Source organism: Fusarium sambucinum, chromosome II, assembly GCF_050947815.1.
Source record: "Fusarium sambucinum isolate potato_lamoka chromosome II, whole genome shotgun sequence".
Lineage (NCBI taxonomy): Eukaryota > Fungi > Ascomycota > Sordariomycetes > Hypocreales > Nectriaceae > Fusarium > Fusarium sambucinum.
The window spans coordinates 6811082-6835206 of NC_139293.1; the positions used below are offsets into that span (position 1 = coordinate 6811082).

At 49.0% G+C, this 24125-nt stretch overlaps 5 protein-coding genes across 5 annotated transcripts; 4 read left to right on the forward strand and 1 right to left on the reverse strand.

Moving 5' to 3' along the window:
* Positions 1–2397: 2397 nt before the first annotated feature.
* FSST1_009194 (kinase-like domain-containing protein) lies at positions 2398–3696 on the forward strand (the record flags this gene model as incomplete). Its single annotated transcript, XM_083226147.1, has 2 exons — positions 2398–2409; positions 2593–3696. 2 exons carry the CDS (start codon positions 2398–2400, stop codon positions 3694–3696), a joined length of 1116 nt encoding a protein of 371 aa, XP_083085155.1.
* Positions 3697–5878: 2182 nt separating this feature from the next.
* Positions 5879–7860, forward strand: FSST1_009195 (Endonuclease/exonuclease/phosphatase; the record flags this gene model as incomplete). Its single annotated transcript, XM_083226148.1, has 2 exons — positions 5879–6411; positions 6555–7860. 2 exons carry the CDS (start codon positions 5879–5881, stop codon positions 7858–7860), a joined length of 1839 nt encoding a protein of 612 aa, XP_083085156.1.
* Positions 7861–8614: 754 nt separating this feature from the next.
* FSST1_009196 (kinase-like domain-containing protein) lies at positions 8615–9887 on the reverse strand (the record flags this gene model as incomplete). Its single annotated transcript, XM_083226149.1, has 3 exons — positions 8615–8942; positions 8996–9647; positions 9704–9887. The coding sequence occupies 3 exons, from the start codon at positions 9885–9887 to the stop codon at positions 8615–8617; spliced, it is 1164 nt and encodes a 387-aa protein (XP_083085157.1).
* Positions 9888–13558: 3671 nt separating this feature from the next.
* FSST1_009197 (rab-GTPase-TBC domain-containing protein) lies at positions 13559–16975 on the forward strand (the record flags this gene model as incomplete). Its single annotated transcript, XM_083226150.1, has 2 exons — positions 13559–13984; positions 14039–16975. The coding sequence occupies 2 exons, from the start codon at positions 13559–13561 to the stop codon at positions 16973–16975; spliced, it is 3363 nt and encodes a 1120-aa protein (XP_083085158.1).
* Positions 16976–21461: 4486 nt separating this feature from the next.
* FSST1_009198 (Pal1 cell morphology protein-domain-containing protein) lies at positions 21462–23556 on the forward strand (the record flags this gene model as incomplete). The annotated part of the gene is made up of 4 exons (XM_083226151.1): positions 21462–21489; positions 21841–22100; positions 22222–22717; positions 22772–23556. The coding sequence occupies 4 exons, from the start codon at positions 21462–21464 to the stop codon at positions 23554–23556; spliced, it is 1569 nt and encodes a 522-aa protein (XP_083085159.1).
* Positions 23557–24125: the final 569 nt, after the last annotated feature.

Here is a 24125-nt window from a genome sequence, read left to right on the forward strand (position 1 = left end):
TGAACTCGTTCAAATTTCTTGGTTCGACCGCTTTGCGCCGAGAAGTTTCCTCATCTATCATAGCGAATGATAAGATATGCAAGGCTTAGAAGCAAAGTGAAACGAATCTGTGAATAAATCATCAAGTTGACATTCCGCTTACTTAGCGACCTAGGTTCCGTTCCCTGGGTACTGATGTAGGTAGCAGCTAAGGTCAGGTGTTATCTCCTCTTCTCTTCTCTTACCGCCCAGTGACAGCTATAGCTCGCTTGTTCGGTTGCACCCCTCACCGGGGAGGCTGAGCCGGTGCTGTTCAATTCGTCGTTTTACCTAGGTATCAGGCTTTGGAGGGAGACAATTGAGGCCGGTTGTACAGAGTAATAAGCAAACAAACCTGAATACGCGGGCCAAGGAGATTGGGCAGTATTGTACTCCCCGGTCATCACTATGGCCTGCAGTTGCAAGTTCCATGGAACAGTTCTATGTTTATTCACCCATTCACTTGCACGTAGTATATATATATATTAATCAACGTGAGATCCTTGTCCCAGCTCATTTACCTACATCCACTTCTAGGGCGTCATGCGCGGGCCTGTTCAGATTGTCTGGGCTTTGCCGTGCCTTAATAACCAGGAAATGTTCTTTCAACCTCGGGATGCCCGTACTACCGTAGTAATCGAAGCGGTACGAGAGCTTATGGTGGTCTATGCAAAATTATAAACATGTCGGGCTGTGGAGTGATCGACAGACCATTGTGCCTAGGTCGTCATTGAAAGGGCGGACTTGACATCGATGGGCGGCAATAGGTCAAGGCCTGTGGTCACTATCAATGAATTGGATGGATGCCAGGATGTTTGGTACAGTACAATTCCCAAACAGAGCCGATTGCAACAGGAGTTAATAGTCAACTGAATCGAAACCGAGGTTAGTACATATTTGTTGGGTACGTTTTTTCTCGCTTTTAGTCCAGGCCTATGAGGGGTGTCTGTGATAAACAGTGGAAAGCGTCAGGGCCAAGGTCATGCAAGCAACAAACCGGGGAGCAGGCGAGTTGACTGATGCATTTGATTCATCATGAAACATCCTTTCGAAGCTGTATCTGTACTTGAGTACTATCAATATTTGATTATGCACACCACTTGACTGCTATTCTCAACCCTTGGCCCTGTTTGCAAATTGGTCTCACCTCCACTGTCTTGCCTGCCAATTGTTGCCTCATCCCCACTTTAGGCCGCATTCAGATTTATTTTGGTCGCCCTCGCTAGGTGCGGTTGCGTAGGGATCTTTCAGGTAGGTGAAGCGCTGTCCGCCTATCCAGTAGGCGCCCAACCCCCTGGAAACGGACCGCTGAATGGCGGCTATCTCAGTGAAGAGCACCTAGGTAAGACAGTGGCCTTGGCCTCGTCTATCTTGTTGGTGCGCGGTTTGTGGGCGGCCTTTCTTTTTTGCTGGGCTCATGGACCGGGCCTCCTTCACTTCACCTGCCCTTCAGATAAACTCCTTCTATTGCTGTATCCTTTCTCGAACGCTGGGGCTGGCCTCTCAATCACCTTTAGGTCAGGTATCGCTCTCCCCATTCTCCACTTTTCTCACCCATTTACTCTCTTGCCTACCCGCCCCCCTTCTACTTTCCAAATCCCTTTTCTCCCCCTTCAGCCTGCCATTTTCTCCCATTCCCTTCTTCCACCCCACGACGCCCTTCCGCCATCCTCCTCCCAACATCTAACTGTTTTGCACCCACTACCATCTCGACGACGGCCTCAAGAGTCCACGTCTATCATACTCGCTGAGAAATCGTATTCCTTTCTCAGCTTCGACCTAAATATTCACGCATTTCATCAACAGAACTGCCCAGGTTGTTTCCGAGGACCTTGACCGAGTTTTCAGCTCTTCCGACGATCCTCGATTCCCTCTAGCCAACGTTTGTAGCTCTCCAAAGCTCAACTCTATACGCGTTTTGACCGCTCCCAATCCCTCACACTTTCTTGCAGGTATGTACAAACTCAACCGTTACAGTTCCCCTGAGTGCACACTTTGGCTTTTTACGACGTGGTTATTTGTTGTATCCTACTTTGGTTTTAACTTCGGCTCTTCCGACTCATGTCTGCGCGGGTTTTCTCATATTACTCTTTGGGGCTTGTTGGGCGACTCGTTCTTACGTCCTGTTACGTCGGATTTGCCTTGTGGCGTTGCCCACCGCCCTCGTTTTAAGCCTGCTACCCCGACCCAATTTTGCCCCTCTCATCTTGACGCATCGCCGCCAGTTCTTTTTTCCTTTTATCCTTCTATCCGTCCACTTTTTACCTGAAGACCGGGCACTGACTGTCGTTGTAGCCAGAGTTGGCTCGCAGATCATCACAAACTTTTTACACACTTTTCAGCTTCCATTCCTGAGGAACGGAATCACAAACTTTCATCATGACGACAATGGTACGTTCACAGCTCCCATCTCAACACAAGTCTCAGCACCAAACGATCTTGAAGAGAAAGATGCCATATTTCTGGCGGTGTATCCCGTCTCGGAACGATGTCATATCTCTCTAGTTATTGTTTTGCCAAGGCTTTGGGTTGTGATAATATGTGTAACTGAACTTAGCTAATCACGAAAAATAGGATCTTCGCGTCGGTAACAAGTACCGTATCGGTCGAAAGATCGGTTCAGGCTCTTTCGGTGATATTTACCTCGGTACCAACATAATCTCCGGAGAGGAGATTGCCATCAAGCTCGAGTCTGTCAAGGCCAAGCATCCTCAGTTGGAGTATGAGGCTCGTGTCTACAAGTCTCTGGCTGGTGGTGTCGGTATTCCATTTGTTCGCTGGTTCGGTACCGAGTGCGACTACAATGCCATGGTTCTCGACCTCCTTGGTCCCAGTCTGGAGGACCTTTTCAACTTCTGTAACCGAAAATTCTCCCTGAAGACCGTCCTTCTCCTGGCCGACCAACTCATCTCACGTATCGAGTACATCCACGCCAAGTCCTTCATCCACCGAGATATCAAGCCTGACAACTTCCTTATGGGTATTGGCAAGCGTGGCAACCAGGTTAACGTTATCGATTTCGGTCTGGCCAAGAAGTACCGAGACCCCAAGACTCATTTCCACATCCCTTACAGAGAGAACAAAAACCTTACTGGAACTGCCCGTTACGCATCTATCAACACTCATTTGGGTGTTGAGCAGTCTCGACGTGATGATATGGAGTCACTTGGCTACGTCATGCTCTACTTCTGTCGTGGCTCCCTTCCCTGGCAAGGTCTGAAGGCTGCTACCAAGAAGCAGAAGTACGACCGCATCATGGAGAAGAAGATGACTACCCCCACCGAGGTCCTTTGCCGTGGTTTCCCTAACGAGTTTGCCATCTACCTGAACTACACTCGATCTCTTCGCTTCGATGACAAGCCCGACTACAGCTATCTCCGCAAGATCTTCCGAGACCTCTTCGTTCGTGAGGGTTTCCAGTACGACTACGTCTTCGACTGGACCGTGTACAAGTACCAGAAGAACGCTCAGGCTATCGCCCAGGCTGCTGGCCAAGCCAACCCCGAGGACGACGAGAAGGCTCGTGCCAGCCGCACCAATGCCGCTACTGCCGGCCAGTCTGCTGCTAAGCCCAACGCTATTCCCAGCACTCGCCGCAAGATGCTCGAGCGGGGCTCTGGCGCTGGCGTTGACACTCCCGACACCAACCGTGCTATTGGTGGAAGCGACAGGATGTGAGTTATAAGTAAAGCCCATTTTTCTTGTTCTTTTTGTAAGGAATATTTTCCTTCCTTGCGTGTAGTGTGTTTTTGTACCGCTGGCCGAAGGAAGATTTGCTGACAACTATGGCTGACTCAGTGGACGATAAACAGGCTTCGCTCAGCTTCCAAGGGAGCGGGACATGCCTCGGGCAGCTATCGGCCAAAATGATTTCGAAACCGATCACCCCTCTCTTTTTTGGGATTCTTACTAGTGGCGACCGATACTGACGATACAAACCCAACATCGACATCCGGATGCAAGTTTATTGAAAAGCTGGATGATTCTGCTGGCCATCATTCTGCCCATTGATCGCTGTCGACTGTTGGGGCGCGGTTCGATCACGCCTATTTCCTACACATTTGCTCTATCTCGTTCTTCGACGTATGTTCTGGGGGTTCACGACATTGCTCGGGTAACTCTTGATGGCGAGGGTGTTATACTATGGATAAACCATCCCGGTTTTCTATGAATAACCTCAGCGCCTTCAGGAGACTTACCTGAACGGCATGTCCGGTACTCCTCCTGGCTAGGTGTACTAGACCTGTGGGTTCTTGGCTGCATTATTCGATAGTAGCCTCGCACCTCGGATGCCGGATATTATTGCCGATTATACAATACTCGTCCCTGGGCTGAATTTGGGTTCGTAGTACGATACGACTCTATTCCGTCGATGCGGTACAGCTTTGATCCCGTCTAGCAGGCATTTCTTTCATGTATTATTTTTCTTTTACTTTCTATTACAATGCTCAGACGGTTGCTTTGGACTTTGAAGTTTGCTTCCTTCGGGGGCGGCTTCTGGGGAGGCGACAGGGGACGTCTTGGAGGTGTTGAGTTGATCAAGGAGTTGTCATCGACACTCGGGCGATGATGGAAATAGGGTCAGAAGGTACCGTCTGATGGCAGAGAGAATAGTGAGGTTTACCGGTCCGAGTCAAGGTCAGCCCTGGTCTCGCACTCTCTCAGCCTTGATGAATGGAATCAGACAAGTGGAAACTCAATAACCTTGCAGTTGGTACATCTCTCTGGTCAGGTGTCACTTGACCAGAGAACAGCACCACACGGCATGGCTTGGCCGGTGCTATTACTCATGGCTGGCGAGTCAAAACATTCCACCGTGGGCAGAGGTATTCTACGTTTGCTCAAACTCATCATTCATCCATTCACTCGTTTTGCACCACATAGATAGTTTACAAATTGCGTCTGCGTTTTTATTTGGTAACCATGGTTCCGTCTTGTGAATATGTGTTGGTCTATATCATGAGACTTGAATCGGCCAACTAACTTCCCATGTCTGTTAATGACGTCATAGCGTATAGCCAGTCATCTGGGATATTGTGAATATCCCAGCCCAAGCCTGCCTCTAGATAGGTACTCAATGTGTGGATCATAGGAGGAGATTCTTGGGCTACGTCTGTCGTCAGCTCTGTAAGAGCACAGCCTCGTGCGGGCGCAGAGAGAACGATCACGGTACCGTGGAAGGGTAGGTCACATGCAGCGGTCTCGGGATCACACGAGTCCAATTGGCGTAGTTTCATAGCGGGGTTAATGTGTTTTGCCCATGTTGTTGCCGTTTATAAAAACATAAGTTGTTATCTGGTGTTGCCTCTATATAGGATGCTGGTATAATGCTGACTCGGTACCTAGGTGAGTTTTAGGAACTTTAATTTGTTTTCGAAGCTCTCATGTGATGGTATTTCTCGGTTGTATGGCTGCTAAAAGGGCTGAGTAAACTGTCCATATCAGGAGGAATCAACTATATCCTAGCCACTATATCCAACTACGTTTCCGTGCCTTGCATGAAGTGTCCACAAGCATAGCTACAACTGAGATCTTCTTATAGTTTCACTGATCAGGTTTGAGCACGGGTTCACCGATGTCATCTCTGACTGAAAGACACGATGATGTATCTCAAGTGACCATGCCTGGATTGAATGTCGACACCCTCAAAATAAAGCCTATCTGAGGAGGCATGATAAAAACTTTGAGAGAGGCTTAAAGTAGCACAAAGTAACTAAGTTATCTTATTTCTCAGACAAGTAGGTTAGTAGTATCAAGTTTTCTCAATCCCGAGTCCTAGGTACCTTAGGTAGTTAGTACTAAGTTATTACCTTGGTAGGTACCTAGTACTTAAGATTGTAGGTAGATTAAAAAACTGGTGATGATCGGCGAAACCACACATCAACCCCATAATTTGTTTGGGTTCCAGATCCAGATCCATCCCCTCGATCCATCCCACCAACGCACCTGCACTCACTCACACAGCATTGCGTGGGGTTGGGTTGCGCCAGCCTCGTGCGCCTTTAAGATTCCCATTTTGGTCTCTAAGCGGGACTGGCTGGACCCTTTTTTATTCTTGTCATCTGCCTGGGGAGTGCCTCTCTTTCACTTTGTTCTCACTGTCTCTTCTCGTTCTGACGGTAGTTCAGACTTCAATCTGGCTGTTGTCATGACGGCATCGACTTTAGCTGCAGCATCCACACCCAAATCTACCTCAGTAGCTTCAACGTCACAATCCAGACTCCCCAACTCTCCCACTTCGACCGCAATGACGCCTCTGTCCGTCCCTTCTGTTGATCTGTTGTACCTGACATTTAACTGTGCGAAAAACCTGCTCGACGTCCCCGTCTTCAGCGCTCACCTACAAACCGCTTTCCGCCAAAATGCCACCGATTTACCACAGGTCGTTGTTCTGTAAGCCGCCAATCTTCTTGGTTACCTACGAAGCAACAACTTCGATACCATTGCTACCATGAACCTTCATGACATGCAAGATACGGCCGAGGGAAATATGCACAAACTAAGGAGCACGGTACTGATTCATGTTCTCTTTGCAGCTCTTTGCAGGAGGTAGCACCTTTGGCATACTCCTTTATTGGTGGTTACTTTTTGAAACAGTATATATCACGATACGAGCAAGCCATCAACATCGCCGCCCAGCATGTTCTCGATAACATTTTGAGCCAGGAAAGCGACACTATCACCATCACGCCCACTACCCGTCCCTCGAAGCCATACACTCTTGTACGAGGTAACAATGTCGGTTACACCGCCATCCTTCTCTTTGCGCGCGACGCATCACGCCTAAAGAATATCCAAGAGGCAGAAGTCGGCTTCGGCGCAGCCGAGATGGGAAACAAGGGTGCTGTTGGGTTGCGCATGCTTTACGAAGGCGATGGTGGCTCATCTGAGCTGACTTTTGTCGCCACGCATCTGGCAGCCATGGAGTGGAATTTACCGAGACGTAATGCCAATTGGGCAGCCATAATGCGTGGAATGGCCTTTGGGAATCCAGAATTGGTTGTGAATAGCTACAAGACCTCTGTCACTCCATCACCTGCTTCAACGCCGCCTGCTGAAGATCAGCCGGAACGTGTCCGCCTCCTTGATGATGAGTACGACGAACAACATTCGCGCCTCCAGCAACAGCTGCACAATATCTCTGTCTTTAAGCCTACGTCCCATCTATTTGTAGCTGGCGACTTGAATTATCGCATCTCAACTACATCTCCGCCCCCGTCAGCTGCTTTCCCCAGCCTTGACCCAGAGTCCGAAAATTACTACCCAGACTTCTTCCGCCTTGATCAGTTGACACGGGAACGTAACGCTGGCCGCACGTTGCACGGTCTATCGGAGCATGAGGTGCGGTTCCCACCAACGTACAAGTACGATGTGTTACCTCAAAAGCCTGGCACTCAAGAGCCCGAACTTGATGTGCCGTGGAAGTTTGCAGTCCATCGTTATCCGGGCTGGACAGATCGGGTCTTGTTCCTTGATGTGCCTTCGTGGTTGAAGAAAGGAGACGATAAGAACCCTAAGATTAATGTTCGCGCTTATGATTGTCTGCCTGTTTTACGCATGAGCGATCATCGTCCTGTCTTCCTCCGCGCCGACGTGCCTCTCATTGCACCTAGTGAGATGGCTCCGCCATCAAGTGTGGATCATGATATGAGCAAAGATCCTCGAGCCCGACTCCCAGTGGAGATCGACCCAGAGGCCTGGGAGCGCCGCGCAGCCGCGCGTCGCAAGGAGGTCATGGCTGGTTGGAGCATGTATTTATGGAGTACAAAGGAGGGTGCTTGTATCTTAGCCACCATTATTACCTTTGGTGCTGGCGTGTATTGGTTATATCGCTTGTTCTAGTTGGTCCAGTTTCTTATAAACATAGAGTTAAAGATGTTTTGGTGAACGGTCGTGATTACCGCCCAAGTTTGGTAGTTCAACTGAGATCCGCATATTTTTCTAGTGCTGGACATGCCGACTACGTGTGTTTCTGTCGTTCACTTCGTTTCTTCTCAATCATCTCTTGAACAGTTCAGGGAGGTAGACGAGGCTGCCATGGACCATAAACAGATACCTACTTACTAATTACACACTTATACTCACGGTGCCAGCTGATTGTCATGGATGTAAGTCGTGATTCAAAGAAAGCGTCAAATTATATACGAGCCATGTTATAATCACCATGTCTGCCGCTCACGAACCAATCGTAGTGCAAGGCGATACGCTCTCAATTGTCTGTCAATTTGATGTGACTATTTTTATGTACGAAAGTCAAAACAGTTCGAATAACATGAGACGGCAGTGAGCGGTCCAATAGCTCATGGTCCCAAACCCGTAATCAAACGCCGTTCCCCATTTAATTCATCATAAGGCTGTTGCAAATGAAGGCTAAGTATGAAAAGCCAGTAGAAAACCAAGCTGATTCCGCTATTTATTCATGGTTCGTGATTGCATGTTCCGTTCTTGTAGAGCATCGCCCGCTTGTAAAGGCGTCTGTGTGTTGTCCCTAAATGCCAGGGAGAACTGATATATTGTTGCGTTCATGTTTTTGGGCGCACAGGCATGGACGACCCGCATCCATTAGGGGTGGCTGGATCGCATCGTGGTTTCACGATCAGAAATCAGCGAAGTATGGGTCATATTTCTCCGCCATCTCACGGCCGTATGGCTCGCGCGTCCCATCATCCTCAGGATACACATCAAAGCATTGCGCATCACCTGGGTATCGTATTGGGGGCTGGATAGGGCCCTTCTGTCGGCGATCTAAGATTTCATCCCAGTCTGTGTCTTGAAAGAAGGGATGAGACTTGACACGAGCTGCACCGCCGCTGATGTTGCCGAGACGCCGCGAACGATCGACGGTACAGAGAGAGCGTATTATGTCTTTGGCTTCTTCTGACAACGGGGGGTCTTGTGGAAAGACGACAGGCTTCTCAAGAATTCTGTATATAGATAATTAGTCAAATGGGGTGCGTCTTGAAGTAACGGAACTGACTGTTTGTAGATTTCGATAGGATTTTGGTGCCAAAATGGAGGATATCCCGTCAAAAACTCGTATATCAAAATGCCCAATGCCCACCAGTCAACTGCGCCGGTGTGTCCTTTGTTCTGAATCACTTCCGGAGCGAGATACTCAGGTGTTCCACACAAGGTGTATGTTTCGACTGGTCGGTTGTCTTCGCGGTAGCCAAGTCGCTTTGCGAAGCCAAAATCAACTAGTTTGATGTGCCCGTCCTGGTCCAGAAGCAAGTTCTCAGGCTTGAGGTCTCGGTAGGCGATACCACCTTGTTGTTCATGCAAGTACTCCAGGACCAGAACAATTTCTGCAGCGTAAAACCGAGCGACGGGTTCCTCGAAACGCCGTAACTTCCTAAGGTATGTGAAAAGCTCTCCGCCTGGGACGTAGTCGAGTAACATGTAGAGTGAATCCTGGTCGGAAAATGAGGCAATCAGAGTTGTGATGAAGGGGTGACCTGCTACATCGGCGAGGATAGCGCGTTCGTGTCGGACATGATCAACCTGCTTGAGACGGATGACTTCTGGCTTCCGGAGTATCTTGAGAGCATAAACTTCGGGGTTGAGTTGGTGATCGAGGGGGATATGCGCGGTTGCGGCGGGGCGGACGAGGCAGACTCGAGCAAAGGTTCCTTTAGATAAGGTCAGAGTTGAACAAGACTTATCATGAGACAGAAGGTGAAATTACCTGTCCCTAGTGTTCTAACCCGTCTGAAGTCTCGGAGATTAAACTTGCGGGTTTGTGGTAGCGGACTTGAGGCGGAAGATGTCGATGCGCCCGAGACATCTTGAGAGTGGGAATGCGACGGCGCAGGGATGCCCGATGACGACGGCAGGCCAGCGGCATGTGAAGGCGCAACGGTAGCGGCCATAACTTTTGGAATCGTTTCGTTACAAAGGGCGATATCGACGAGGGGCGAAGCGAAGTCAATATGAGTTGATTATTGACTGGGGACTTGGTCGCAAGCCCATCACAGCCCGAGACAGGGAATTCGGTTGGTCGTTGGTAAGATAGGAGAAGATGATCCGAAAATGCGAGTGAGATGCAGAGATACCGTCTTGTCGTTCGTTGCGCTCTTATCACGCGGTCAATTGGGCCGTTCTGGAGCAGGTCTGGCTCGGTTCTTCTGATGCGGAGACAATTAATAACGGGGGTTGACGTGAGGCCCAAGATCCAGCTCAGTTGTCTCGGCAAAGACAAGTTAGAGGCAACAGAGATTAAGAACAATCAGGCGTTGAGGGAATATTGTTTGCGAGTAAGAAAAAGGTCCAAAAGAAGGGAGCATGAGACGGGTGGAAGGAAAGGGAACGAAAAAGCAGCGGAAGGTGGGCGATGCACGAAGGTGACGATATGGTGGGATAAATAGTAACATGAGTTACCTCAATAGTTAAGAGGCTAGAAAATGAAGAAGGGCCTTTGACGTTATGCTATGTATGTGCCTTGCCTAGTTCTGAAGCTAGGCTGGTCTAGTAATGATCGATGTAGCATGAGTGCCTATTCAGGATAAGACGAGGGCGTCTTTTTGGAACGGTGAGTGACTGGGAGTGCGAGTGGGAGTGTGTGTGAGAGAGAGAGAGCATGTCATATGGATGTCGGCCGGCGGCCGAAGAAGGACCAACAACATGGCATGGCGAATGGAATGAGAAAGCGGAACGGCAAGACAGAAAGTTAACTACCTACATGATACTGGCTTTGAAGAATTGCTGTGCTTTCTCATCAATCACTTGTACCCTGTTAAACTAGGTATCTAAGCAATATTTACAGAACAAAACACCAAATACCACTTGTGAATCCATTAAATTATGGCCTCAGTGGAATATCCAACTCTGCAGTAACACTGTTACCGCGGATTGCAGAGTGGGGTCCAACTTAGCAAGGTTCCTGTATGACGCAAACCTTATGTGTGCGGGATATGGAACTTGAAAGACTCTTCTAGTGATCAACAACTTGATGGTTGTAATGGTTTTTTGTTCCAATACAGGCAAGTCCAAGTGTTATGTTATGTGGAAGAAGAGAAGAACGGCTATCTCCACATTCATTGGCATATCAATTAGCCTCAACCATTGTTAGGCAGGTACCTAGGTTAGGTAGTAGTCAAATACATTTCAGGCCAACAGTCATACATATCTACCTACGAGGTACTCTTTGGAATAAGATACTAATTTGCGTCATGTATTATGTACTTGTACCGGCTTTCACTCCCAACCTGCCGGTTTCTAGAACTAGGTACCTTAGTACCTAGTTATCTAGATCCCTGGCATGTCGGTCGAATGTCACTTGAGTTAGGTGTAAAACCTAGAGACAGACCTGCCAACCCCACGCTTTCGATCCTACCATTCCATGCAACGGTCGAGCGATGACAGAACCTTCTGCTTCTCCCGTGTACGGCTGCGGCACTGCAGACCCAATCTAGCTCGAGCGTGTGAGATCTCAGCCGCGGGAAATAACGGAGTAGGCTGGATGTATCGGCAGTCTCGCCAAGAATTATCCGTGCTGCCAAAAGAACCAGGACTGCCACCCAACAATGACTCGAGTCGGTTGTATTGGTATATGGGTCGTAAACAGTGGAATTTCCTAACAATGGCACTATATTTTTTACTGGCTATTATACAACGACTGGTGGCTTTCTTTACCTTCTATATCGGCCATTAAAGTGTTAGCAGGCGTCTAAGTTGAAGAGACCGTTTTTACAACGGGCCTCGAACCCGGGTGGATTTAAACTTTCAAGCTTGGTGATGGCTTCATCCAAATAGGATCCACTTTACCACTTATCAAGGATTTGTTTGCTCAGACTAGTGGGTAGCAAAAAAAAAATGGCCTCCTAAGCCTTAGAGTATAAAAATAAGTAGTCTAAAAAGTCTAGTCTAAGGAGTATAAACTGACCTACTAATTTCGTCTCTTATGCTTCTAGTGGTCAGTTTTCCTAACATCCTGAGATCAGAGTCGTTGCATCTTAGCAAGGTTATAAACTTATAAAACACAATACAACACGTGAACCTACAAAACCTTTCTTAATCATCTGCCGAGTTGATGCCTTTCCTAAATGCGCGTAGCAGGTCTGTCACCCCTTCAGATCGCTCCATCGGCTATTTGTTCAATTCAACTTCAAGTCACTTCTTTTCTGAGAGGTATCAACATCGCTTTTTATCCCAGGAACATACCTAGAGCAGCGCTATTCTTCTCCTGATTTCGGTGCTGTCTAAGCGTTCGTATTTTGTTCTAAGGTATCAATGGAAGTGTCAATACACATAAAGACGGCGAAAAATAACAATGCCCAGGCCCATATACAACAGACATATACACCGCAAGAATTTTCGACCATGTCTTCGTCGAATTGATAACAATGATGATTTGTACTTCTTGTTAAATTACTCGCAGGTTTCGAATAGCGATATCGTCTCACCCTGATAGCTTTAATCTTCTGTCGTCTCTATCGTCTTGGACTTTTGTTGCCTTCTCCATCTCCACTTAGTATGGGTTTCTCTAGACCCCTACTCTGCCGTCACTCCAGCAATGACAATGGATGCACTCTTCCACAATACCGTCGTGTGAGATCCAAGGAGACAGGTATTTCTTCTGACTCAAGCTACCGCTCGCCCGTCCTTTTTCTCACCAAGTGAGAAATCTCAGGCCACTTCTCAAGAACTGACCCATAGGTTTATCATTCATCTCGATATACATCAGAGGAGTTTCGGCACTCGAATTATGCTCAGTTCAGGCTGATCTTGTAGCTCTAAACATACCCTGACATTTGATGTACTGAGCTAACCCAGATCATAATCACGACACATATTCTATAGGCCGACAGGTCTGCACTAACTCCCAATATGATGAGTTGGATAGAAATGAGTCTTAGTTCCCAGCTTTATACCTAGGGTAGTAGGATAAGCGGTTTGACAGCTCGAGCTACAATCTTCAGCCACTTCAGCCACGCCGTTTCATTGGTAGATATTCTATCTAAGGAAAAGGACTGAATTGCAGAGAAAGAAAGAATAAATGAGGAAGGTTGGTTCCTCAACTGTAAAAACCCGCTTACCACTAAACAAATATATTGTTTTTCTCTGCCCCCTAAATTATCACGGTAGATTTCCATAGTACCTGGTCTCTTGCACCGTTATCCCATGACGGCTGGAGTTCAGCCAGCCCCGCCCGTCCATAGCTCCAGCGGCTCTTAGAGAAAGGAATGCCCTGAGGTCCCCCCCGCGACCCTGCCCGCCCATCGCGCCCTGGCTACCTGGCCAGTAGTTGATGGCCGGTCTCCCGTATCTGGACCTGACGCAGCTTCGTTCAATGAACTTCAACTCCACTCTATCTCCACCGTCCTATAACTCGTCTCCATCTTCCATTCAGCCTTTCTATACTCAATTCTATCGTCTATTCCGTACTTCTGCCTGCCTTGTACTTATTCGAGCCTGGTTGCACATACCCAGACTCTTGCGCTCTCTTCGCGTCTTTCGCTTCGTCTCTTGCATTTCCTTCAAGCTCAGCCGCGACCTCCCTCCTGGACCGGAACCCCCTCGTCATGCGCCGCTGACCGAAATCATGTTTTCGAACTTCACCAACATCGTTCAAAAAGCCCAGCAGCTTATCGATCCTACCCAGGGGCTCAATCTATCCAGCTCAGATCGGAATCCCTCAAAGTCATCGCTATTTCAGAGCCAATTTCGCTTGCCCGCCTCTCAGGCGCCCCTCTACGAGATCAACGCCGAGCTTACTATCCCGCCCTCCAACGCTACTCACGGTGATAAGGATCACGATCGAGGATGGCATTATGCTGGCAAGCTACACCTGTCAGAGCATTACATGTGCTTCTCAACAACACCCACTAGTTTTGTGCAATCTGCTAGCCTTTCAACCTCGACCGCTTTTACCGGCCAGACACACGGAGGAGGACCCAGTGGCAATGGATTCACATTTCCTTTATGTGCTATACGAAGGGTAGAGCGCTTGAATAGCCAGAACTTCCAGGTATGTGGTATACAACTCTTGCATGGTACAAATTCTGACGTTGCCTGGTTATAGTTCGCACTCGCTCTGACTACGTGGAATGGCCTTCTTGCCGATACCTCTAAAGACAAGAGAGACCCCCGAGAACAACGCATAACAATCCACCTTGCTGGAACCAGACAGTCCTGCGAACGTTTCTGTGACGGCCTCAAGAAGGGTCTCAGAGCAGGCGTTGGCAACGTAGCCAAGTTGCGTCGAGTTGCTGCCGAGTGTTACTCTGAACATCTTCTAAGAACCGAAGATAAGAAGAACGATCTCCCACCAGATGCTGGCTTAGGAATGCTCTTCCGGTATCCTGGAGACCCCAAAAAGTTGCGCGATAGGGCAAAGATGCGTCTTTGGGCCGAGTATCTGCGTGACAATGGCAGGAACTTTACATTGATCCGCCAACCAACTTTCCATAAGCTTATCCGCGTTGGTCTGCCCAACCGGCTTCGGGGCGAAATCTGGGAGCTAACATCTGGTTCAATTTACTTACGCCTGGAGAACCCAGCACTTTACACTGATACCCTAACTAAATTCGAGGGCCAGGAGTCCCTCGCTATCGACGAAATTGAAAAGGATCTCAACCGTAGTCTTCCAGAGTATCCCGGATTTCAAAGCGAAGATGGAATCAACCGACTTCGTCGAGTTTTGACTGCTTATAGTTGGGTCAACGCCGATGTCGGATATTGTCAAGCCATGAACATTGTCGTGGCAGCATTGTTGATTTACATGTCTGAATCGCAGGCTTTCTTCCTTCTCTCGACACTCTGCGATAGGCTAGTCCCTGGATACTATTCTACGACTATGTACGGTACACTCCTTGATCAGAAGGTGTTCGAGTCCTTAGTTGAGAGAACGATGCCTATTCTATGGGATCATCTTGTCAAGAGTGACGTGCAACTGTCGGTTGTCTCGCTTCCTTGGTTCCTGTCATTATACATTAACTCTATGCCCTTGGTTTTCGCCTTCCGAGTACTGGACGTCTTCTTTGTCGAAGGGCCAAAAGTCTTGTTCCAAGTAGGACTGGCAATTCTACGAATCAACGGCGAGGAACTTCTGGACGCGACGGATGATGGAGCCTTCATTTCCGTTTTGAAGGCCTACTTTTCCCGCCTAGATGAGTCAGCTCATCCAAAATCCGAGAACCCAAAGCTACGTGCAGTGACGCGATTCCAAGAACTTATGGTGGTGGCTTTCAAGGAGTTTGCGGGAATCACCCACAGCAGTATCACAGAATTGCGATTGAAGAACAAAGATGCGGTTCTTAGTAACATTGAGAACTTTGCCAAGAGGACTGCCATTCGCAACTTGGGCCCTGAAAGCAAACTGATGAGTACCGATGAGCTTGGGGCACTATATGATCGCTTTTACAGTATTCTATATGAACGTCAACAAAGAGACCTCATGATTCAACAGGAAAAAATGCGCCGGGCCAAGGCAAGTAGAATGCGAGCATCTGAGATATTCACAACACATCATGACGAAGTCGAGAGGGGACGTGTAGGCCTGGGGCCAAGCACAAGCCTTATGGATTACGATGCGTTTCGCGAGTTTCTTGCCAGCATGGCAAAATGGGCCATTTCAGATTCACCAGGAGCAACCAAGTATGGCAATTACGAAGAACGGCAAAATAAGTACCACAGCGCCAGGCGTGCGTCTGACATGTTGTCCCCCTGGGGCACGGGGCCCGAACCTGCTGAGCACGAATTCCTACGTCGACTTTTTAAGAAGTGGGATGTCGACGACAGCTCTGCACTAACCTTGCAGAATGTTGTTACCGGCATAGCGAAAATCAAAGGGAAGCATGATATAATGGGCACAATCACGTATTTCTTCGAGTTGTACGACGACGACAACGACGGAAAAGTTGACCGTGAAGGTATCCTACGTATATCTGAAGCTTTATTGTTCCTTTCACGTCGAGGACTCGAGGGTACTCTGAGTTCTGGTGCCAACAGCACACTAGAGAGCGACGCAGCAAGCGGTCATGAATCGCAAGCAAGCTTAGTACCAGGTATCTCGACTAATGAGCGGTTTCTGGGAAGCGTAAGCGCCTTTATAAGACGATGTTTTGAGTACGCCGACCCAGCAGCTGGACTCAAAGACCAGTCTCCCATCACGCCTGATGACGAAACCTCGAAAGACGACGCGTTTGCAATAGGCGACGACGATGACGACGATGACAGCGACGACGAGGATCTCCTGGGCCTTGAATCCCCTACTGGATCACCAACGAAGGCGAAGAAGCCAGCACTTTCCACAGAGAGTTCCCTGGATACCTCCACCGACCCTGAAGCAGCCTCGCGACGTAGAGTCTCCAAGGCCAAATCTGAGGCCGCAAATGCAGCGCTGGACCCTGCACATCCTCTACATCTTACTTTGCCAACCTTCCGTATGGTGGTCCTCGCTGACGAACTGCTGGAGCAATTCTTTGAGTCGTCTTTTCCCGCATCTTTTCATGTTATCGAAGGATTACCTACGACATCCTCAGCATCGTCTCTCACAACGTTCTCCAGTCTTGGTTTCGGAGCTAGACCTCCAGTTGCGCCACCAGTTGGTCCTCCAGGAGCAGGACGTGGCCTTCGTGGCGTGCTTGATAACATTGTCACGGACGGAATGCGTGTCGCGACTGAGGTCAGAAGGCGTATGGATGAGGCCCAGAAGGAACTCGAAAAGAATGCTCTACCCGGGCAGCGGCCTGAGGAGGACGACGAAGATGACGATGACCTTGGAGTTGAAGTAGGCGTAAGGAAGGGACCATCCGCCAGCACCGATATGGAACGGCGATCCGTCAGGAGCTCGGATAGAGATCTACTAGACGGAGCGGATGCAGAGGCTGGCGCATCAGCGAAGTCGCAAGAACCGAGTTTGCTTGACGTGAACCCCAGTGATGGTCGACCTCGTGCCGGTACGGCAGCTTCATCGGGATCGACTGGAGGCTCAGCAGTCGTGGAGTTTGAAGGCTAGAAGCATGGTTTATAGGACGCCAAGTAAGAGAAGACTTTATAAATAAGGAAATGGGGTGTTGATGGTTGATATCGTTCATCATTCCGGCCTAGTGTTTAGGATTTGAGGCAATTAGGAAGGCAATGGAGTGTGACAGACTATGGAGATGGCGAATTGGCGTAACGTGTATAGCGGCCCGTAAGGTTAGAGAGGGAGGAGGTTCTGCTAAAAAAGAAATCTATAGCTTGATAAAGAATATACGCTGTCCGGTGTCGGGATTGCCATGTCTGCGACTACTGTCTATTACGAGGATGTATGGTTCTACTGAGGTATGTCCCTTAACTTCTTGTTCTGGTGGCTTACCAAATAGATGGATAAGAAAGCACAAGTTTCCAATCCCCAGTGGTGGTTTTCTCTTTAGACCTACCAATATTGAAAGCTAGTGTTTCTGATGGCTCTAGTAAACATAAAGTTCTAATATCTGTGAAAGACAGTGCTCAAGCACAATGCAGAGACGTACATGACCCCTACCTATCCGTCCCATTGCCGGGTCACAAGTTATGAGGCGCAGTTGTAACTGCCACCAGGGCCAGCAAGACGGGTCAATATTGGGCACCACGGGGATCAAGTGAGCCGCATCCAACATGATTTGTGCCATACTAATAGAGATGTCTTGTCGCTTCCTTAGGAGACATTGGGACTGCCGAGGTTCTTCTGGGCAAAGACTTGGCTACACCACTGCAACTACCCTGGTAAATGAAACAGGACAGAACAAGCCAATAAGCCGACACCGTGCTTAAAAGGCTGTAGGTAAATGGATCGATGGGATTGATGGGACTGATGCCGTCAAAGGAGAGATTGGAGTTTGGTGAACAAATGGCAAAGATTGCCAGTGGGAGATTAACGCAATTTAACAAGGTTGGAAGCGACGGACCACTCTTCCACTTAGACGAACGAAGCCATCGTGTTGTTTGTTGCGGGTAACAAAACCAAAGAGTGTGGGGGTTGAGAATCAGGGTCTTTATAGGCCCTGACTAGCATTGTCACGATACTGCATCGGGTTTGGCTGTAAAACTGAAGAACCTGGCCTAGCAGATCGTTAATTTTGAAAGTTATGATCATCATGAAAATCATGACGGCATCTGTCCTGACTTGTGCTCAGATACGCGCTGGGCAAATTGGGTGTTTGAGGGTTTCCGTCTGATTATGATCGGCTATAGACGATGCGAGGCTAACAAGAGGTGTTGTCCTACAGAGAAAGGGACGACAGAACTGCGTCTCGAGTTACAGCAGTCAGTCTCTCGTACACGCCGAGGCTCACATCGTGTCCGTGTTTGTGTTGGGGAGAATGTGTGCATAGTCAAGACAATATAATGCAACAGGAGCCTATCTCGATGCTACTTTACGGGTGAGTCTCAGATATAGTGCTAATAAGCTAACTGTATAGTAGATGAGTGGCCCGATATAGCACGCGGTCTCGATTCCTGGTCAAGACGCCAGCCAAGCCTGGGTATTGTAATTAGAATACGACTGTTCAGTCGAGTCAGTCTGCCTGCCATTGGTGTTAATGAATTGGTCATGGGAACACGAGGCCATCCGCATATTTGTGTAGACATGGCTTGTTTCACACAGTAAGAAAATATTTTTGTTTATTATGTGACGGAGGATCTAATAGAAATGTCTTGGCCTCGCGTCAGAAAATCAATCTGATATGAGATCTCAACGGCTGCGTCGTAAGCTTCTGACAGGCCCAACAGTCACCCCTGAAGGCTGGGATCAAATCGACAAAGAAGGCAAAAAAGGAGGCAGATTAAAAAGTAAATTTGAGCCATGGTCGATATGTAACCAGCCTGGAACTCTTGATAGCTGTGGAGTTAGGCTTCGGGCTCTGATGGCTGGCGTCAGGGGTACGTGGATCATCTTTGATGCTAGTGTGGAGGAGAGACTCCATCAGCGACTGCACTGGGTATAGCGTGCGACAGGCTCTGGTCAAGGGGCAGGGGTAGCTTGTGGAGGGACGCAGAACCCAGGTCCATGTACTTGTACTCGGTTCTATTGGGAAATGCCGGGGATAACATCGTATTCTTCGTGTACCCACGAATGGTGTCTGCGCTGCCGTCTTTTCGCAATCTCGCTCTTTCTCTCATTAGATCCATTCAACATTACCGTGAGATAAATGCAGCTAGCAATTGACTCAGAGAATGAAACAGCCGCCGAGAATCTAGGCGTTCTTATTGAGGAATTGCCATTACGCCACGGCGGTAGTGTTGGCATTGCCGCACAATTTGACAATACAACCGTCAGCTACTATGTACCGCCACTTTCCTCCCTACCCCAGCTGACAGGGTATACTGTATGTACTATAGAAGGAAAGACTGGGGACTTCCATTTTTTCAGGGTCGATGTCTGGAAGCTTGAGTATCAAGCACATCGGCTGATAGCCTCTGTTTAATCCTCGCAGCGCGGCTCAGTGTTTTGTATGTTCTTAGCCATTTTGATATCGTACTGTGATTAAATCCAATCACTCGCAAAGTACCTGCCGAGGCACGGTATGAGAGACTGAACGGGTAGTTAAAATAAGGCTGTGAGGTCTCAAACTTGGATGCCAAATGTAAAGGAGGTACCCAATCACTTCCATGTTTGTAATAAGCAATTGTCAAAACCGTAGCCGTAAGCCCAAGCTTCCCTTTAGATTCCATCCCCCAGCAGGCATTTTATCAACGTACATATGCACACAAGATACCCAGTTTGGTTTGGGTCAAGCTGACTTTGACTCAGCTGAGCCAATTGTAGACTATGCTGACCACTCTAAATATTGCTTTTCTCATACCCCCGGGCCCGTCTCTACCGACACCTTCCATGGTTACCCCAACTTTAGGTAGGGGAACCTGACCTGACCTGACTTGAATAACCTACCTTACTGACTGACTCCTTCCACGTTCACCGACTGGCTTCACCAAAACTTAACAAACAGGAGCCCCATTTCCCCATTTGTCCTGGCTTTTACAGAAGGTGGTAGTCTATTTGTATGTACCTACCTTAGTACTCTTGCCTACCCAGGTAGCAGACAATAGTTCCTAACTTTGCCGACGGCTCCCGTGCCTCCATCTTTCTTCCTCTCCATTGATTGTTTTCCCATCTTCTTTCATCTTCAACTCTGCAACATTCACCTTTTCTGGCCGTCGCTAAAGTTGCTCTCGGACGCTCCTTTCTTGTGACCTTTACCTTCTACTGTCTCTCAGCATCTGATTGCCTGGGATTGACTATTCTTCATTCTTTCACCACAGCATCGTTGTTGGACATATAAGGACGAACGTCACGCTACGCATTCTGGCAACTCAACAACACCGACTTACGGCAACATATCGCTCACGCAGTATCCATCGTCCCGACTCTATTCTATTCCATTTTATCCTCAGTTTGGTCTTGACCATCTTATTCCGTCATCACTCAAGTTTGAATCATCTGGAACCACGACCTCGCTTTCAAGCTCCATCCCATTTCGGTTTACGCCCACCGAAGCAGTTTGTCAATTGCTTTTGCTGTCTCGTCAAGCTTATTATCAACCACCGCTCAGGATACACCACTGCTTTACCTTAACGCCGAGTACCAACTGGAAACATCATTGACTTTCGTTTTCAACCGTTAAAAACTTAACCTGGCTTCACAACGATCGAGCCTACCTGGACCCTGAAACCATCACTTTGCTATACCTTACCCCTGTTAGGCGACATCGTCCTACACACTATCTAGTGGTCAATTCGCTGCCCCTGCCAGTCCCGCCTTTTGAGCCCAAGTCAACAGCCGCAAGCATTGACCTGCCCCGCTTTGCTCATTGGCCATTCGCACCATACGACCCTAACTGGTCGAACTACTCAGGCACCCGCAAATCGAGCGCCCCTTCATCGGTATCTTTTGCTGTCGACTTCACGGGTTCTTAGCCTCTACAAAAAGCATTCTGCAAAAAGCCGAGCATTTATTCGCACGTGGTGGCACTGTACCACTTGGTTTCCCGGGCTCAAACCATCCGACTGTCTTCGACTCCACGGGCCATCTGAATTTTGGCTAATACCTTCCACCGTCTGGGCGATCACACGAAGCCAGCCCCTTTCCGAGCCCTGGGCCTCTGACCCGCCCCGTACCTGAACACAGTCGAACGGGGATTCAACTCACTTTCGGGTGGCGTACAGTGTTCCTGTCGAACCGGCATGACGCTAGGTCTGAGCTTCTAGGTCAAAGGAATTTAACCCATTCTGAGCTACGTGCTTTACCACGTCCAGATCTTCACAATCCAACACTTGGCACGTTGCTACCAATCTTGCTTTTTGCCAGCTAACGTCTTATCTCCCGCTTGTATACGACATTCGTGACGCAGTGCCCAACTCTGCGTTGCAACGGTGACGGGACAATCTACCATTTTCTTCTAACTTTGGTCGATTGGGCTCCGCATCCTCTCCTGGATCTTCAAATCAGAAACACATAGCCCAAGCTTGACCCCTTTGCAATCATGTCTACTGCACAATCTTTCCAGTCCGGTAAGCGCCCGCCCCTTGATTTCGCTTTGATGTGATCTGCGACAAACACTCCATGCACAAACTCTCCCCTCCCCTTCCAGTTTCGCTTGGATTTGCACCCGACATCTGCCAAACGTTGGCGCTTGAACCTGCAAACAAAGAATATTGGATCCAGGAAGCAAGATTGGATGCATTGCAAAGCAACTTGGCGGAACAATACATAAGCGAACTTGTTTTCTGATCCACTTGGCTGGCTTCATTCTGTGTCATGCTGAGGAGATTGTTTGTTTCATCTTGGTTCATCTGTCGTCGTCATTACACGCACGCGCCCGTTTGTCTGTCTGTAATGCAAGCTGATAGTTTTCGTGGAAGCAGGCGGCCAATCTCCCGGACTCACACTTAACTTATCCTCTAATAACCCCTTTCGCAATCGCGCACCATCTCCAGCCAGCGCCGACCTTCTTTATTCTAGCAAACCCTCGTCGCCCTTCGACGACCCTCCCCCACGACCATTGTCACGAAATCCATTTCTCGACTCACCACCTGTCGATTTGCTATCCCAGCCTTTGAGGTCACCCGGCGCCATGTCGTCTCACTCAGATTCCAAGTCTCTGTCAGCCGAGGAGATCTTTGTACGTATTGAACAATTCTTTTACTTTCACTATCGACATGTACTTCGCAGAACCATATCGCATATCCATTTCTTTAGCCACAAATGATTTGTTCCCCAAGCTAACGTATATGTATAAGCAGAATTCTATGACACTAGACGATTCAAACCAGAATCAAGCAAAACAGCAAGCCCCTCGTCGACCGGCGAACGGCCCGCCCCCACGACGTGACGGAAATGCACCACCACCTCAGGATGGCAAACATCGCCCAACGCGTTCTCAAGAAGAAGCCCTTCGTGCTCGCAGGATGCAAGGTCCTGGACCTCGACCCCAACAAAGCTCACCGCAAAGAAAGGACGCACCAAGACGCACCCGGCGGAACTCTGAATCCTCTCTGGTCGATTTTGATGCGCGCCCTATCACAGAGGAGGAGAAGCGAATGATTGAAGCGGCCAGACGACGTAGGTACGAACAGCAGCGCCGCGGAGAGGGTAAGGAACGGAGCGATAGGAGTGACCGTGACCGCGATCGTGATCGTGAACGTCGTGAGCGGGGTGACAAGGAGAAGTCCAGCCGCCCCAGTCGTAGGATGGACATCATTGATCAACTCGACGCCACAAGTATTTATGGGACTGGAGGTATGTCTCTTTTCGTGTCTCCCAATCCATTTGGTGTCTGCTAACATGGTTAAGTTTTCCATCATGACGGCCCCTTTGACGCGCTGAACCCCCATCGAAATCGCCAAAACGCAAGGCGTGCGCCAATGCAGGCCTTCCCCAAGGACTCCCTTAACAACTCACTTGGCGGCGCGGGACCTCTCAATGCCCGGGCTGACCATTCAGTTCTCATGGGCAATGCCACAGAGGAAGCTTTCAGAGATTTCGCCGCCCCTACCAAACCCAAGAAAGAGCCGGCCATTTTTGATGCTTCGGGCCGTGACAAGATCGTTCACGGTGACGAGTCGGTTGGTCTAGGCACCTCCACATTCTTAGAGGGTACACCTGCCGCACGAAGTGCTATCCAGCGCCACCAGGCCGAGCAAGCCCAAGAAACGGCCGAGGGCGGCCTGCAGCGAAAGAAATCGCTGGCACAGCGCATCCGTCACATCAACAAGGGTCCTCGAGACTACAACCACTCAGGTCGTGAATATTCCAGGATTACACCCGATGCATACCCGACAGCCGCAAGTACTGGCTCTGACAACAACCCCTTCTTTGCCGAGTTTGGTAAAGGAGAGGAAAGCATCAATGTTAGACAACGCGATGGATCTATGTCAGCCAACAGCCCTCCGGGAGCGAGGCGTCCCTCTGCCGGTGCAGTCCTGGAGAGACGAGTAACCACTGATGCCACCACCACACTGGACGAAGCCCCAGCCAAGCCGACAGGGCTCATGGGACGGATGAAAAGTCTGAAGGGCCGCAAGACCCGGCCAGAGATTCCTAGTAACGGTCCTGGTGTACCCGGAACGGCTGTTTAGTGGAAGACAGGTGCCGGGCGACTCCTTGACGCAAGCCGAACTTCCGTACGATGGCAGTTCAGACAGGGCAGTCTTTTAGAGAATAAGGAGGAAGACATGAGTGAGAGTGGGTGGAACAACCTACCCATGCGGGACCAAGAGAATGCTGCGCCAAGGGACATGGAGAGGCCTAAAATACATCCTTCGGCTCATTCACAACACGCTGAGCCATTCCGATGTGTAACAGAGGTCCAGAAGAGTCTCGAGCGAGGGTGGATTAGTCCGAGGAAGCGACATGAGAATGCCATGAGATAGATCTGTCTGGTCTACGCAGATGCAGACCAAACAAATGTTTCGCCCCCCTTCTTTTTCTTCTCCTATTGTTTTATTTTGCTCAGGGTGGGACGACAGCATGGTTTATAGGAAAACAAACCCCACGGGCAGGGTTGCTTGCTCAGTCTTTGGAGATTCAAATCAAGGCAGGTCTTGAAGCAGAACCCCCGAGACCTCAAAGGCCGCTGATGGTAATGTCATGATACCAAGAAAGAAATGGGGCTGCAGAAATCTGGAAGGCTGTCACGAAACCCTTT